Consider the following 13,782-nt stretch of genomic DNA (forward strand, 5'->3'; position numbering starts at 1 on the left):
GAGTTTTAAAGAAACGAACTCTGAGATATCTCCTCCCACCCAAGACCTCCTTCCATTTCTCATCTCCCCTCTGTCTCAGCATAAATAGCCAGAGATTCCACCCACAATTTGCTTATACATAAGTAAAGAAGTTCATAATTAACTGTTGATGATCTGGAGAATATTGTTGTGGATAATCAAAATATAGACAATTATCTGGTTTGGGAATTTATCACATTTTTATGGTGTGAACTGTTTAGCTGGGATTCTGCCAATACTGTCTATGTGACACAATTGATAGAATCTTCCAGTACAGTAAGCAGCTCTCTAAGAATTTAAGTTGCTAAGAAGGTGCTGACCTATATACCTCACCTAGAAGTTCCCTACACTTAGAAAATCACAGATCTAGAACCTATCCTGTTGCTATATTTTGTTGAGATTGACATTAATATAACACTACATTTCCTTAAATACAAATCAAATGATGACAAGAAGATATATCCCACAAGGCTTATGTTGTTTATCAGTCATCCATATATTGGATAATTATAATTTAATCCATATAGTAGACACAGGTAATACAGAGTTGATTCTATGTTTCTTTAAGAATGGATGCCTTCCCAGCCATGTGACCCTAGGCAAGTCACTTAACCCCAATTGCCTCAGCAAAAAAAAAAAAAAAAAAATATATATATATATATATATATATATATATATATATATATATGCCTTCTTTCCTTTGAGAATCAGGACCTATGGACACATGCTAATTCTACAGAGAGTCCTGGCAGAATCTGGACATTGTGAGCATCCTAGAAACAAGACAGCTAATAATGCTCTTTGTAGAATGCCCACTTTGGTGTACCATCCTTCAGGAACCTCGGAAGAAACTATTGGGAGGTTTGATACATATTGTGCTTGCATTGCATCCTGGTGGATCTCACCATGTCAAACCTTCTGGCTAATTCCAAGTCATCCTCATTCCGGACCATTTCAAAGAAGTCTAAGTGCCTGGGCAAGGAAAAGATAAAGAATGTCACAACTGAGCAGTATCTCATAGTAAGGAAAGCAAAATTAGATAAGAGCCAAACGCCCCTTTCAGCCAAGCATTTACTCTCTATCTCCTCTACATAGATGGGCAGGGAGTATTTACTTTGCTTTGAAGGAGAGGTTGGTGAACAGAGAAATGGTCAAGCAGAAAAGAAACTAAAGAGATTTTAAAAGACTCATAGATTTTAGTCTACACCAAATTGTGAAGTGTCTAGCTTAATCTGGGTACCATAAATTCTTCCCTATACTTCTCATTCTTAGAAGTCTTCTCAGATATTTGATAATTACCCTAGGCTTACTCTCCTTGGATTGTTCCTTTTGTGCTTCTTCCCACCATCCTGAGTTTGTTATTCTTAGGCCTCCTCTTCCACTATGAAATGAATAAGTCTTTTGTTTTGTCCCCTACCTGTCCAATATGGCGTTCTCATGCCTGCGAAGTTTGTCAATTACAGGCTGTATTCCCAACATTAGGAACTCATATCGCAGATGTAACCGAAACTCCAGATTATCCTTGAAGAAAATTGGGATGGGGTGAAATTGGAATGGGGGTGGAGTGGGACAGGGAGCAGAATCAGTAAAGAAACATTTATTTCATTGTCTAGATCAGAAAACCACCATCATTTAATGTTTTCTTTAAGCCCCTAATGCACTTCTCCCCCAAACCGTACCCCATATCCAATCTGTTGCCATGTCTAGTCAATTCTACCTTTACAACATCTTTTTTATAGTTCCCCTTTCCCACTCTGGTGCTGCCGCCATCTTGATGTAGCCACTCATCACTTAACGCCTAGATTATTGAAACAGCCTTCTACTTGATGTCCATCTTCTATTCAATTGTTAAGCTGATCTTCCTAAAAGGAAGGTCTGACCATGTCTCACCTAATTCAATAATCTCCAGTGGTTCCTTATTGCCTCTAGGATCAAATATAAAATCTTGTTTGATTTTTAAAAACTCTTCATAATGGGGGCCCTTCCTGCCTTTCCAGATATTCTATATCTTACTTTTCTTGCACTACAATTCTATGACAATGGCCTCTTTGTTATTTCTCAAGCATCCCATTATCCAACTCCATGTATTTTCACTGACTTTTTCTCCCTATATCTCTCTCGCTCTTCATCATGTCATCTTGACTCTCCAGAAATCTTGGCCATAATCTCGCATCTACAAGAAGCTTTTCCTAATTCTCCAAGTTGTATATCTCTTATCTGTACATAGTTGTTTGCTTGTTAAGATTGTGAGCTCCTTAAAAGAAGGGTTTTATGCCTTTTTCTGCATCCTGATACTTGATAGACAATAAATGCTTGATGATTTGACTTTCTTATGATATCCTACACTAGTTCCTATAATATATGCTTTTGGTCACTCCAAAATTTACAGGGTCCCATGGGAAATTCCACCCAGAGGGGAGAGAGAGAAGATACAAACTTTATTCAACTTATTAGTCTTTTAATGAGAATATACAATATATTACCTATTAGAATGTTACCTATTTAACCTGCAGGTATGTAAAAAAGTTTTATCTATACAACCTGGAGAATATATTACTTATACAACTTTGGCTTAGCCTGTCTAGCAAAACTGGTACATATTCTAGGCTTCTGGGACCTAAGTAATAACACCATCACAAGGTCAAGCCACTATCAGAAACTTATCATACTTCTGACACTGTCCTGGTGGACTAGATTGGGGTGTCATTTATAAGGAAGATAATGGAAAGAAAAACAATGCTGAGAACATGTATTAGCCCTATCCTGGAACAAGATGATGCTGAGAGCTGCCTGTTTCATTTAGGGGTACCCTTTCATGTACACTATAGCTACTTTTCTAATGTCTTTATTCCTAAAATTTTATTTAGTCAGTCTTGGGATAAGCTCTAACTCTGAGATCTAAGAGCATTAAGGATTATTATTATACAATAAAAAGATATCAAGATAGCATGAGGTTCAGAATTTACAATCATATCTTCTGAACATAGTTCAAAAGTAAAAATATCACCAACATCTCAGAAAGTTCTTCTAGAAGTGTTAACCCATACTCCTTATTCTTCAGTTTGTTCCCAAGCACTAATTCTTCATTTTCCAATATTGTCTTAAATTCCTGCTCTGCTTCCATCCTGGATTTCTCTCTGCTTTAGATCCTTCAGATAAGACCATTTTCCTTTTTTTTTTTTCTGATTTGTCTGGCTTCCTCTCCAAACCCTCTCACTATAATAAGCTATATCTACTCCCTTTGCTCTGGTTAACTTATTGGACTGTCTTCCATTATTCAAATATACTTCAGATCTCTCTCCTTTTTCAGGAAGTTTTCCTGAATTTATCTATCTATCTATTTTCTGGGATTGATAAAAAAAAAAAAAAAAGAGAGAGAGATCAGAGCCTTTGAGTCTCCTAATTTAACTGGTCTTGTTGCATTTAAATTTTAAACTTTATACTGGGCCTGTTCTGACTAATGTTAACAGTAGAGAAGAACTGTTTATACTTGCTCTGTGAAGAATAATTGCTTGTTAGTTTAAGTAAGAAGCTAAGCCTCAATCACAGCATTTAAAGTGATCTTTGCTGTGAAATTCAAGACACTTAGCATGGACTAAGATTTTTGAAGTCTAAATATTTAATTGTTTATTCATTGACTCTAATGGCTTTAAAATGAAGACCAATCTTTTTACTTAAAAGAAACAAAAAGCTAACATTAACAAAACTCATATAAATAGGATCTTATTTCTTGAATTGACTAATGTCTGATGGCAACCATTAAGACTGATTTCAATGGTAGATACAATGAAAATATAATGGATCCTCTCCTCTTCATAGTATCAGTATGATGGAGACACATTTTTACATTTTATTTTTTATTTAGTTTGCTTTTATCAGGCTGATACTTCAATTAGTTATATTTCAGAGGGCATGACCCTGGCCTATGATGTATCCAAGTACATGACATCTGTATTGTAACAGTTGGCCTGTACTTTGTATTTGTATCACATTTTAATTTTGTTGCTTAATATAGAGAGAAGGTTAATATGAACTCCCTAAAAGTGATGATGGTGACAGACATTGCCCAATAAGAAGTCAAAGGTCCCTCCTTTGACTTCCTACTCTACCCTAGGATTCCCTAAGTCGGAAAAAACCTAATTAAGATAACACTGTACTCTGAAAGAGACTAGGGATTTGGGAGGAAAGTGACCTACCTCTCCAGCACCAGCATTGAGGACGGCATTAATGAAGGACATGATGGCTGTCTTCAGATTCACTTCATCCCGATAGCGCCCCATGCTTCGGTCCAGCTCATTCAACAAAGTCTGGGAGGGGAAAGAAAACAGGAGATCTTAATACTAATATTGACTTCTTGCCTGCTTTTGTTCATGTTATTCTATTGCCCCATCCCACCCCCATGCTGCCTATTGCCTTCTTTAAAGCTTCTCTTAAAGTTTATCTTGACTCCTTTTGACTAAGGCTTTACCTCCTCTTATCAGTTATATTATCACAAAGTGCTGACAAAATGCTTTTTTAATTAAATTCTTTTATGAGTTGCTTGTGTTCTGTGTTCTGTTACTCCAACTGAGTTTAAGTTCTTTGAGTGAAGGAACAATTTCTTTTATTTCTTTTATATCTTTTCTGAAGTTCATAATATAGAGACCTATTCATTGCAGGCACTGAAAATTGCTTAAAAAATAAACAAAAAATAAACTCCAAATGGATTTCTATGCTAGGTTTGGGGTAAGGTTGGGAGAGAGTTAAATTGAAGTTTTAGGTATGAAGAAGACCAATAAATATCAGTTGCCTGAAATTCTGGACAGTTTCCTGTGGGCCAGAATTCTAGGCAATATTTGGTCATCTATAAGGTCATTGGACTTTGGCCTCAGGCCTGTCAGAGCATTCTTTGAAATATCTAACTTCAATGAAAGGCAGGGCAGCAGAAAGTATTAGCCCCTAACATTAGAAAGACCAGAGTTCAAATCCCACCTATGTCTTTTATTAGCTTTGATCATGGGCAAGTCCCTTTACTTTTCTGAGCCTCATTTTTCTTATCTGTAAAATGAAGATAATCACATATGTGTCACAGTGTGGTTGTGAAGTTCAAGTAAAATAATAATAGCTAATATTTACATAGCATTTACTAAGCATTAAGCACTGTGCTAAGTGCTTTCCAAATATTATCATAATTGATCTTTGTAAAAATCCTGAAAAGCAGGTGCTTTTACTAACCCCATTTTATAGAGAAGGAAACTGAGGCAAATAGTGTTAAGTGGCTTCCCCAGGAATCTACTGCTAGTAAACATCTGAGGCCAGATTTGAATTCAAATCTTCCTGATTCAATGTCCAGCACTCTATTCACTACATTACCTCTCTGCCTACAAAGTGTAAGTGCTTTGTAAACTGTAAGTTGCAAATGAATATCAATATTGTTCATCTTATTATTATAAACATCTCATTCTCATCTTTTTGGATGGGGTTCAGAAAGAAATAGTGCTGGAACAGATCACTAAACTGCTCTTATTCTTATATATTTGATGTTCTATGAACCATTGCAAAAAAAATTCTCTATTTTTGTAGTTAAATGAAAGTATTAGAATGTGAGCTTATTGTCCAAAGGTTCAATAAAAGCATTCTTGATACAAGGATATACGTACAAGGATGTACATATATACATCTTCCTCCTACCACGTGGTTTTAATTTCTTCTTCTAGGTGTCTCTATATGTCAAAAGCTTTTTGTTCCATGTTGGTTAGAGATGTGAATATTTAGTATGGAAACATTTATTAACTCTATTATTTAGTTTTATGAATCAATGTTATATTAGAACAACTGTGGTCCACAACTATTGATGTCCTGATACCCTGAGAATTTATTGATTGAATTTTCCAGGATATTTCAAAATCTATATTACTTTTACTATTATTATTATTACCAACAGTTATAAAAGTAACCCGTTTTCCTTGTCAACCTCTTGGAGACATCTCTGGTCCATCCCTTCCCTATATTAGCTCTTTATTTCCCAAGTCCCTTCATCTAGTTGATATATCCTTATACTCTTTACATGATGCCTTCCTCATACCATCTATCTATATGCTATCTCCATGCATACTCAAATTCCTTCCATTTAAGCTTCATCACCTTATTTCCCCAGTCCCTTTACTTATCATATATACCCCTCATGCCCCATTTGAAACAGCACTCTTGTGTAGCTTTGTGAATAACTTTCATATTGTTCTCATATCCCTCACCTGGAAGCGTGTCCTCTCAGCTGCATATACCTGGTAGTGCAACATGGCTTGGAGCACCTTCTTATGGCCCCCAGGCACCAGGCAGACAGCACCCAGGATCTCAAGCACAGCCACCTTGGTTTTGCTATTCTCAGTGCGCAAGCTTTGGGCAATGGTGCTAATGCCCTCAGGTTGTGCCAACACATGGGCACGACCCTGGGAATTGTTCATCAGTGCCTTGATGCAGCCAATAAGGGACGTATGTATTCGGCTCTCACAAGTGGCATGGTCCATACTCCGAAGAAAGTTCAAGAGGCAGGTCAACCCATCTAACTCAATGAATCGAGTCACAAATCTGGAGAGGGGAATAAGGAGGGCAGTGTGGAGTGGGAGAAAAGAATATGAAAGTAGGTAAGGTACACTGACATATCATTCCACATTTTATTGCTATTATTTATTGTTCAGTAGTTTCACCTGTGTCTGACTCTTCATGATCCCATTTGAGGTTTACCATTTCCTTTTTCATTGCATTTTACAGAGGAGGAAATTGAAGCAAACAGGATTAAGTGACTTCCCTATAGTCACTCAATTAGTTCATGTCTGAGACTAGATTTGAGCTCAGAAAGATGAGTTTTCCAGATTCCAAATCTGTCATTCCAACTACCTTGTTCTTTTACATATGTAATACCTAATAATATAACAATAATACCTAATAACCCACACCATTATGCACCAATTTGCTCTTCATAGCTATACAGGTATTTATATTATGTATCTACTATATATAACATTCATATCATATTTGTATTCCAAATATATTACACCCACACATCAGTTCCTTGCCATCCTATCATTTGATTGGCATTGCTCTGTTTCATAACCTGGCTTTAGATAAGCTCCTTGAGAGCAAATTCTGTCTTTTGATGCATTTGTATTCCACAGAGCTTGGCACATAGCCATTTAATAAATATTGATAGATAGAGTTCAATTTATTTTTTAGATTATTACAGATTTTCATACACTCTAAAATCTAGCCAAATTGACCTTGATGATTGTTACATATGCCTTTCTATCTTCAATTTCTTTGCTCTTTGTACAAGCTGCTTCCCAAACCTAGAAAGCATGCTTTCTTACCTCTGCTTCTTGGAATACCTAGATTCCTTTCCTTTGAAAAGAGCTATCTAATTTTTAAAAGATTTTTTGAAGAGATGCTTGGACTCTTACAGACTTCTCTCCATCTCTATATACCATGATACTCTGATGAAGTCCTCTCAGTTCTCTTGTCTAGCTTCACTGCCCTCCTCCAATGCATCTTCTCCTTCTGTCCTTGATCAAAATGGTTGAGGATGGGGCAGATAGTACTTAATATTCTAATTACTATCCTTTTTGTGTCCATAAATTCACTAAAAGGATACAGTTTTTGTTTGTTCTTTTTTCAAAGTCAAGCTGAAATGCTTCCTCTTAAAAGAATTTCTCCAGGGGGTATAGTCCTCTCACCAAAATAACACTATATTTACTTTGTATATTCATATGCCTCCTTGTGTCTGATCTGTAGAATCTCCCAAGCTTGTACTTATTTGCTCAGATATAATCAAAACACATTGTACCTTGACCCCGGCATAGTATCATTTTGGTCCTCTTAAGAACAAAAGACAACAACCAATTGTACATAGGTGTTATTTTGCTTGATAGAAAGAAATATAAGCTCCTTGAGGGAAACAACTGACCCTTTTTTTCTCTTCCAGCACCTACCATGGTGCCTCAAGTGGCACAAAGTAGGCATTATGAAATGCTTGTGGATTAACTGATTGCATATTGGTGAGAAAGATAATAATTAGCTTTACTAAATGCTCCTTATTCCAACCCTCAACTTTCCTTTGTCTCAAGGCAGAAAAAGAAGAAGATACTATTACAGAAGGGCAATGAGGCTAGATGAGAGAATTGGAAGGACTTTATCAGAGTGATATGCTATAGAATAGTGGAAAGAGTTCTACAGGAGCCTAAGCATCTCTTTAAGAAATCTTAAAAAGAAAAAAAAAATTAAGTATCTTTCTCCAAACAGGGTTGAGCTTAAGGCACATTTACATTTATTTGTGTATTTCTCTGCTCTTGGTTGGAAGGGGAAAATGATTGTTGTTCTATTTCCCTTCCCTTCGCCAATGATAGACTCAGAGGGAAGGAGAAATCAGAGACTGACACCACTCATTAAGCCCTTCACTTTTCACTTCTCACTTTCTTTTATGTCACCTCTCCTGTTGTTGACCCTAGTTACAAGAACAGAAATTCAAGAAGATAAAGCAAAGAAAGGCAGCAGGAAGAATCAAGGGCCTCAAGAAAGAAAATCACACACAGGGCAGATATAATAATTTCTACTTTTTATCCAGCCTGACCCTCTGTTGATGCAAAGAAAGGGAAAAATCTCATCTGGGTACATTACAGAATTTCCAGACTGGCCTTCATTCAATGTATTATCTATTTATTTTCTCAAATCAGGAAAAATTCTACCTCATACTGAACTACCTGTGTCCATCTGTCATCGCCATGTCTTTGTATTAGCTGTTTTGCATTGTCTGAAATGCTCTTACTTATTACCTCTGTCTCTTAGTTTCCCAGATTTCTTTCTGGACTTAACTCAAGATCTTCAAGCTGTTAATGCCTACCCTTCTCAGACTGTCTTGCATCTATTCTATACATAGATGGTATGTATCTATTTATTCTCATGTTGCCTCCTTCATCATAATATAAGCCCTTTGAGGATTGCAACTGTTTTCTACATCCATTGTATCCACAGTACCTGAATGCTTGTTGGTTGGTTGGTTGGTTGTGGAGAGGAGTATACAAAATCCTTCAGAAGAGCCTCTGAAACTTGTTTCAGCCTTGTTGTAGAAATTCCTTTCCAGATTTAACCTGGCTCCCATCTCTCTATTGTCCTAACCATGAACAGAACCAAAATAGCCACTCTATCCTTCTCCCAAGATGATCCTTCAAGGATTTATGATTTACTGAAATTTTCTCTCTCAGGCTTCTCTCCTCTTCATCCCCTTAAACACTGAGCCCTTAACCTTGACTACCTCCCAGCTCCAAAGAATGGTAAACTGAAATAAAATGTGTCAGAATGGTATGAAGTGAGGTAGAGCGAGAGGAATGGAACTGGGCTGGTGTAGAGAAGAGTGAAGAAGGAATGTAATGTTCCAAAGTCCTCCAACTTGAAGGGAAGGCATGGGAGGTGAACTGGATCCAGGGGAATCAAGGCTAAGGGAGAGGACTCAGAGTTACCTCATGGGTTGAGTGCGAAGAGCTGTCTTTAGGTCTTCAACAACTTTGTTCCTCATCTCTGTTTCCTCTTCATCAAAGGCATACAGAGTCTGCATCTGTTGAGAAAGTAGAAATAAGGAAGAAAATGTGTGTATTAAAGGAGCAAAGGAGAGAAGGGTCATTTTGCCTATCTGCCTTGAGGTGGAATACATGAAGAGTTTGACTTGGAGTCATGAAAGTCTAAGTTTGAATTCCTGCTTCCAATGACATTTACTAGCTATGTAACCCTACACGCATCCCTTCATCTTTCTCTCAGCCTCAACTTCCTCATCTGCAAAATAGGTATAATAGCACCTACTACTTAAGATTATGTGAAGATAAAAGGAAATAACATATGAAAAGTGTATTGAAAACTTCAAACTACTAATGCCAGGTTTTATAATTATTATATATTCTTCTCCCTCTCTACTCAGGATAGCTCATAGATAATGCTTTCTCATTCAGGTTACCTTCCATCTGTAACTATCTTATATTTATATATTGTCTCCCCCATTAGAATATAAGCTCTTTGAAGGCAGAGGCTGATTTTGCCTTTCTCTGTATCCTCTAAAGCTTTTCACAGTGTGCGGCACATAGGAAGTACTTGCTAATGAATGCGTATTGTCTGATCAGCTTAAAAAAGTGGTTCATAAAATGATATAAAATATAAGCATATCAGTACTACAAAAATATGACACATTATATTTGAGGTAAGGTAAGAGTTGCAAAACACAATCTAGGAGTTAGGGTACACAAGTGTAGACTTTCTATTTGGGCTGGAGGAGGGCTGAGTGTTATCAATGTTGAAGCCCAGGTAAGCATCTCATCAGAAATTTTTTAGGATTTCCTCAAAAATAATAAGAAGAGACTACTCACAGCAGCCATGGAGTTTATTCGATCAATGTAATAATCTGGCCAGCTGGTCGCCAACTTGTTGGGATCCTCCTGTTCCTGAAACAAGTAAAGAAACAAGTAAAGCACAACTGTGGAAAGTTAAAAAAATAATTTGGAAATTTATGGTTTGGGAAAAGACAGTAAAAAGTTATTAAGTGCCTATTGCATGCAAAATATTGTACTAGGGACTGGAGGTAAGACAATCTTTAAATAAGATCCAATCCCTGTTCTCAAGAATATTTAATTTATAATTTAAATATCTTAAGTATAGATTATTACATGATAAATGCCTTACAGAGTTATGGGGAAAGTATTTGGTGAAGTTGAAGTGAAAAGGCTATTCCCATCCTAAGAAAAGGTTCTAAAAAATCACCATGGTGGAAGTAGTGTTCAAGAAAAAGCTAAGGAGCTGTTGATGTCTTCTCCAGGTCCTTTCTGAACTCATAGTTTCTTTACATTGTCAAAGATATTAGTACCAAGATTAAATGCTGTCTAAGAGTCTTATCTTGTCAAACTTCCAGATCTCTAGATACTTTTCTTCTCCATAGGCAAAATAATTCTCAGGAGACTAGGGCTAGGCTGCATATGCTTGGGAAACTGATAGAATCACAAATTTAGAGGGGACCTCAGAGACCACCTAGTCCAAACTATGTTTTTTTCTTTTTTTTAATATTTAATAGTATTTTATTTTTCCAAATACATGCAAAGATAGCTTTCAACCTTCACCTGCAAAATCTGTTGTTCCAAATGTTTTTTCTCTCTCCTCCCCTCTCTTCTCTCCCCAAAACAGCAAGCAATACAATATAAGTTATGTGCAATTTTTCCAAACATATTTCCATATTCATCATATGTGCAAAAAAAAAAAATCAGATCAAAAGGGAAAAAATACAAGAAAGAAAGAAAAAAACAAGAAAACAACAACAACAAAAAGATAAAAATAATATGCTTTGATCCATATTCAGTCTCCATAGTTCTCTCTCTGGATGTGGATGGCACTTTCTTTCACAATCTAGTCCAACCCATATGTTAACAATAATTGTTTCCTGATCCCCCGGAAACACAGTCTTTGCTTGAAGGCTTCTGTTAAAGGATGACTTTGTCATTCAGTTGTTTTTCAGCCATGATCCATTTGTGGTTTTCTTGGCAAGGATACTAGAGTGGTTTGCCATTTCCTTCTCTAGTTCATTTTTACAGATGAGAAAACTGAGGCAAACAGGATTAAGTGGCTTACTACTGCCTATACAACAACAAAAACCCATCTACTTTGGGACAGCTCTGTTAGAAGGTTTTTTTTTTTTCCTTATCTCAAGCCTAAAAATCTCTCCCTCTACAACTTTCCCTGGTTTTTCTAAGATGAAATATCCTATGTTTCATTTTTAAAAACCTTTCATGTCCTAGCCTCAACCTACTTTACCAACTTCATTATTAATTTTTTCCCTTTCCTGTACTTTAGGGTATAACCAAACTGGCTATCTCTCTGTAACTCATACACATCATTTTATCTATTACTTTGTGCCTTTGCACTGCCCTCTACCCCTTCCTGGAATACATTGCCTCCTTCTCTCAACCTCATAGAATTTTCTACTTCCTTCAAGATTTAGTTCTAAGATTCTCCACTAAGCTTTTTCTAATTCTTCTTCCTGCTTTCCCTCTCTCTAAATACTTTTTATTTACTTACATATATTGTATATATATATAGATATAGAAAATTTATTCTGTATACTTAGATATGTATAAATTATTTTCCCAGTAGAATGCAAATTCCTTGAGAACAGTGTATAATACACTTTCTCTCTTCTGCTATTACTACCACCCTAGCATAGTCCTCATCACCTCCTACCTGGACTATTGCAATATTCTTCTGATTGGTCTCTGCATCTCAAATCTCTCCCCACTCCAACTTCTCCTACATTCAACTCAAATTGATTTTTCTAAGATACAAATCCCACTATATTACTGCCTTATTCAATTATTGCTGTTTATTTATCATCCTTCTTCTTGAAGAGGACTAATGATATTGCAAGGGTGTTCTCTATTGCCTCCAGAAGCAAATAAGAAAATCCTCTGTTTGGTGTTTGAAACCTTTTATGACCTGGTCCCTTCCCACATTTTTAGTCTTCTTATAATTTATTTATTTTGACATAGTCTATGATACAATGACACAATCCTTCTTACTATTTCTTGAATGCAACACTTGCTCTCCAGACTCTAGGTACTATGGAACATGGTTATGTTCCATGCCTGGAATGTTCTCCCTTTTTCACTACCTCCTGACTTCTTTCATTTTGTGTCAGTTCAAATTCTGAGTTATGGTCTTTCCTTGTCCCTGTTAGCCTTAGTACATTCCTTCTGAAATTTTAACAAGCTTCTTCTATGCATTCTTTTTTTGTACATAACTTTTGCATTCTCTATCCCCATCCCCAACTAGTTTGTGAGCTTCCTGAGAACAAGGACTACTTTTTGCTTATTTTTCCATAATCCTAGTATTTAAGTACATAAGTGGTTGGTCCAAATTCTGTCCTGTGTGACCAAGTAGAACAAATCTAATCCTTTTCTTACATTAATCAACCTCCAAATACTTAAAGATAGTCTTCATGTTTCCTGGAGTCTTCCCTTCTCTAAACTAAACACTCTCAGTTCCTTCAATGGATCAATTGATTCAGCTGAGCATATTATTTAACTCTCCCCTCCCCCACCTTAATTGCCATATCTATAGAATGAATGTTGGACTAATTGATCTTGAAGTTATATTCTAAAGACAGCTATTTGGGAGTGGATAGAACCCTGGGATTGGAGTCTGGAAGACTTGAGTTCAAACCCAAACTCAGACACTTATTATCTGTGTAACCTTGGGAAAGTCACTTAACTATATCTGTCTTGGTTTCCTCATCTATAAAATGAGCTAGACAAGGAAATGGCTAATTATTGTAGTATCTTTTCTGAGAAAACATCAAATGAATCATGAACCAAGAGAAACAACAAATACATTGTCTCTACTCAAAACTTGGTCCTAAAAAGAGATCAATCAATAAGCCTTTATTAAGTACCTACTAAGTGCCAAGTTCTATGCTAAGCCCTGGGATATGGAGGCAAAATACAGTCTCTGCTCTCAAGAAGGTTACAATCTAATGGGCTGTTTAGAAAAAAAAAAAAAAGAGAGAGAGAGGTAAGAGCAGAGTAAAGTAAAAGGCCTGATAAATCATCTAATCTTACCCTACATATGTGACCAGGAATCATCTCCACAATATCCTTGGCAAAAAATAATCTAAGCTTTATTAGAATACCTCCAAATGAGGAGAAACTAACTACATTTGGAGGCAGCACCTTCCACTTCCGGACAGCTCCAATTGTCAGGAAGGTATTA

General features: G+C 36.4%; 1 protein-coding gene across 3 annotated transcripts in view; it reads right to left on the minus strand.

Moving 5' to 3' along the window:
• DAAM2 (dishevelled associated activator of morphogenesis 2) overlaps positions 1–13,782 on the minus strand; it is a 141,095-nt gene that overhangs the window by 33,577 nt on the left and 93,736 nt on the right. For all 3 annotated transcript variants that reach the window (XM_023502974.2, XM_031964901.1, XM_031964902.1), the window contains exons 4-9: positions 10,401–10,475; positions 9,507–9,601; positions 6,252–6,585; positions 4,215–4,325; positions 1,436–1,539; positions 924–990 (exon numbers count right to left, since the gene is read on the minus strand). In XM_023502974.2, the coding sequence (XP_023358742.1) occupies positions 924–990; positions 1,436–1,539; positions 4,215–4,325; positions 6,252–6,585; positions 9,507–9,601; positions 10,401–10,475 (786 nt within the window). The remainder of the gene's footprint in view (positions 1–923; positions 991–1,435; positions 1,540–4,214; positions 4,326–6,251; positions 6,586–9,506; positions 9,602–10,400; positions 10,476–13,782) is intronic.

The sequence above is a fragment of the Sarcophilus harrisii genome, chromosome 4, assembly GCF_902635505.1.
Source record: "Sarcophilus harrisii chromosome 4, mSarHar1.11, whole genome shotgun sequence".
In the NCBI taxonomy this organism is placed as follows: domain Eukaryota; kingdom Metazoa; phylum Chordata; class Mammalia; order Dasyuromorphia; family Dasyuridae; genus Sarcophilus; species Sarcophilus harrisii.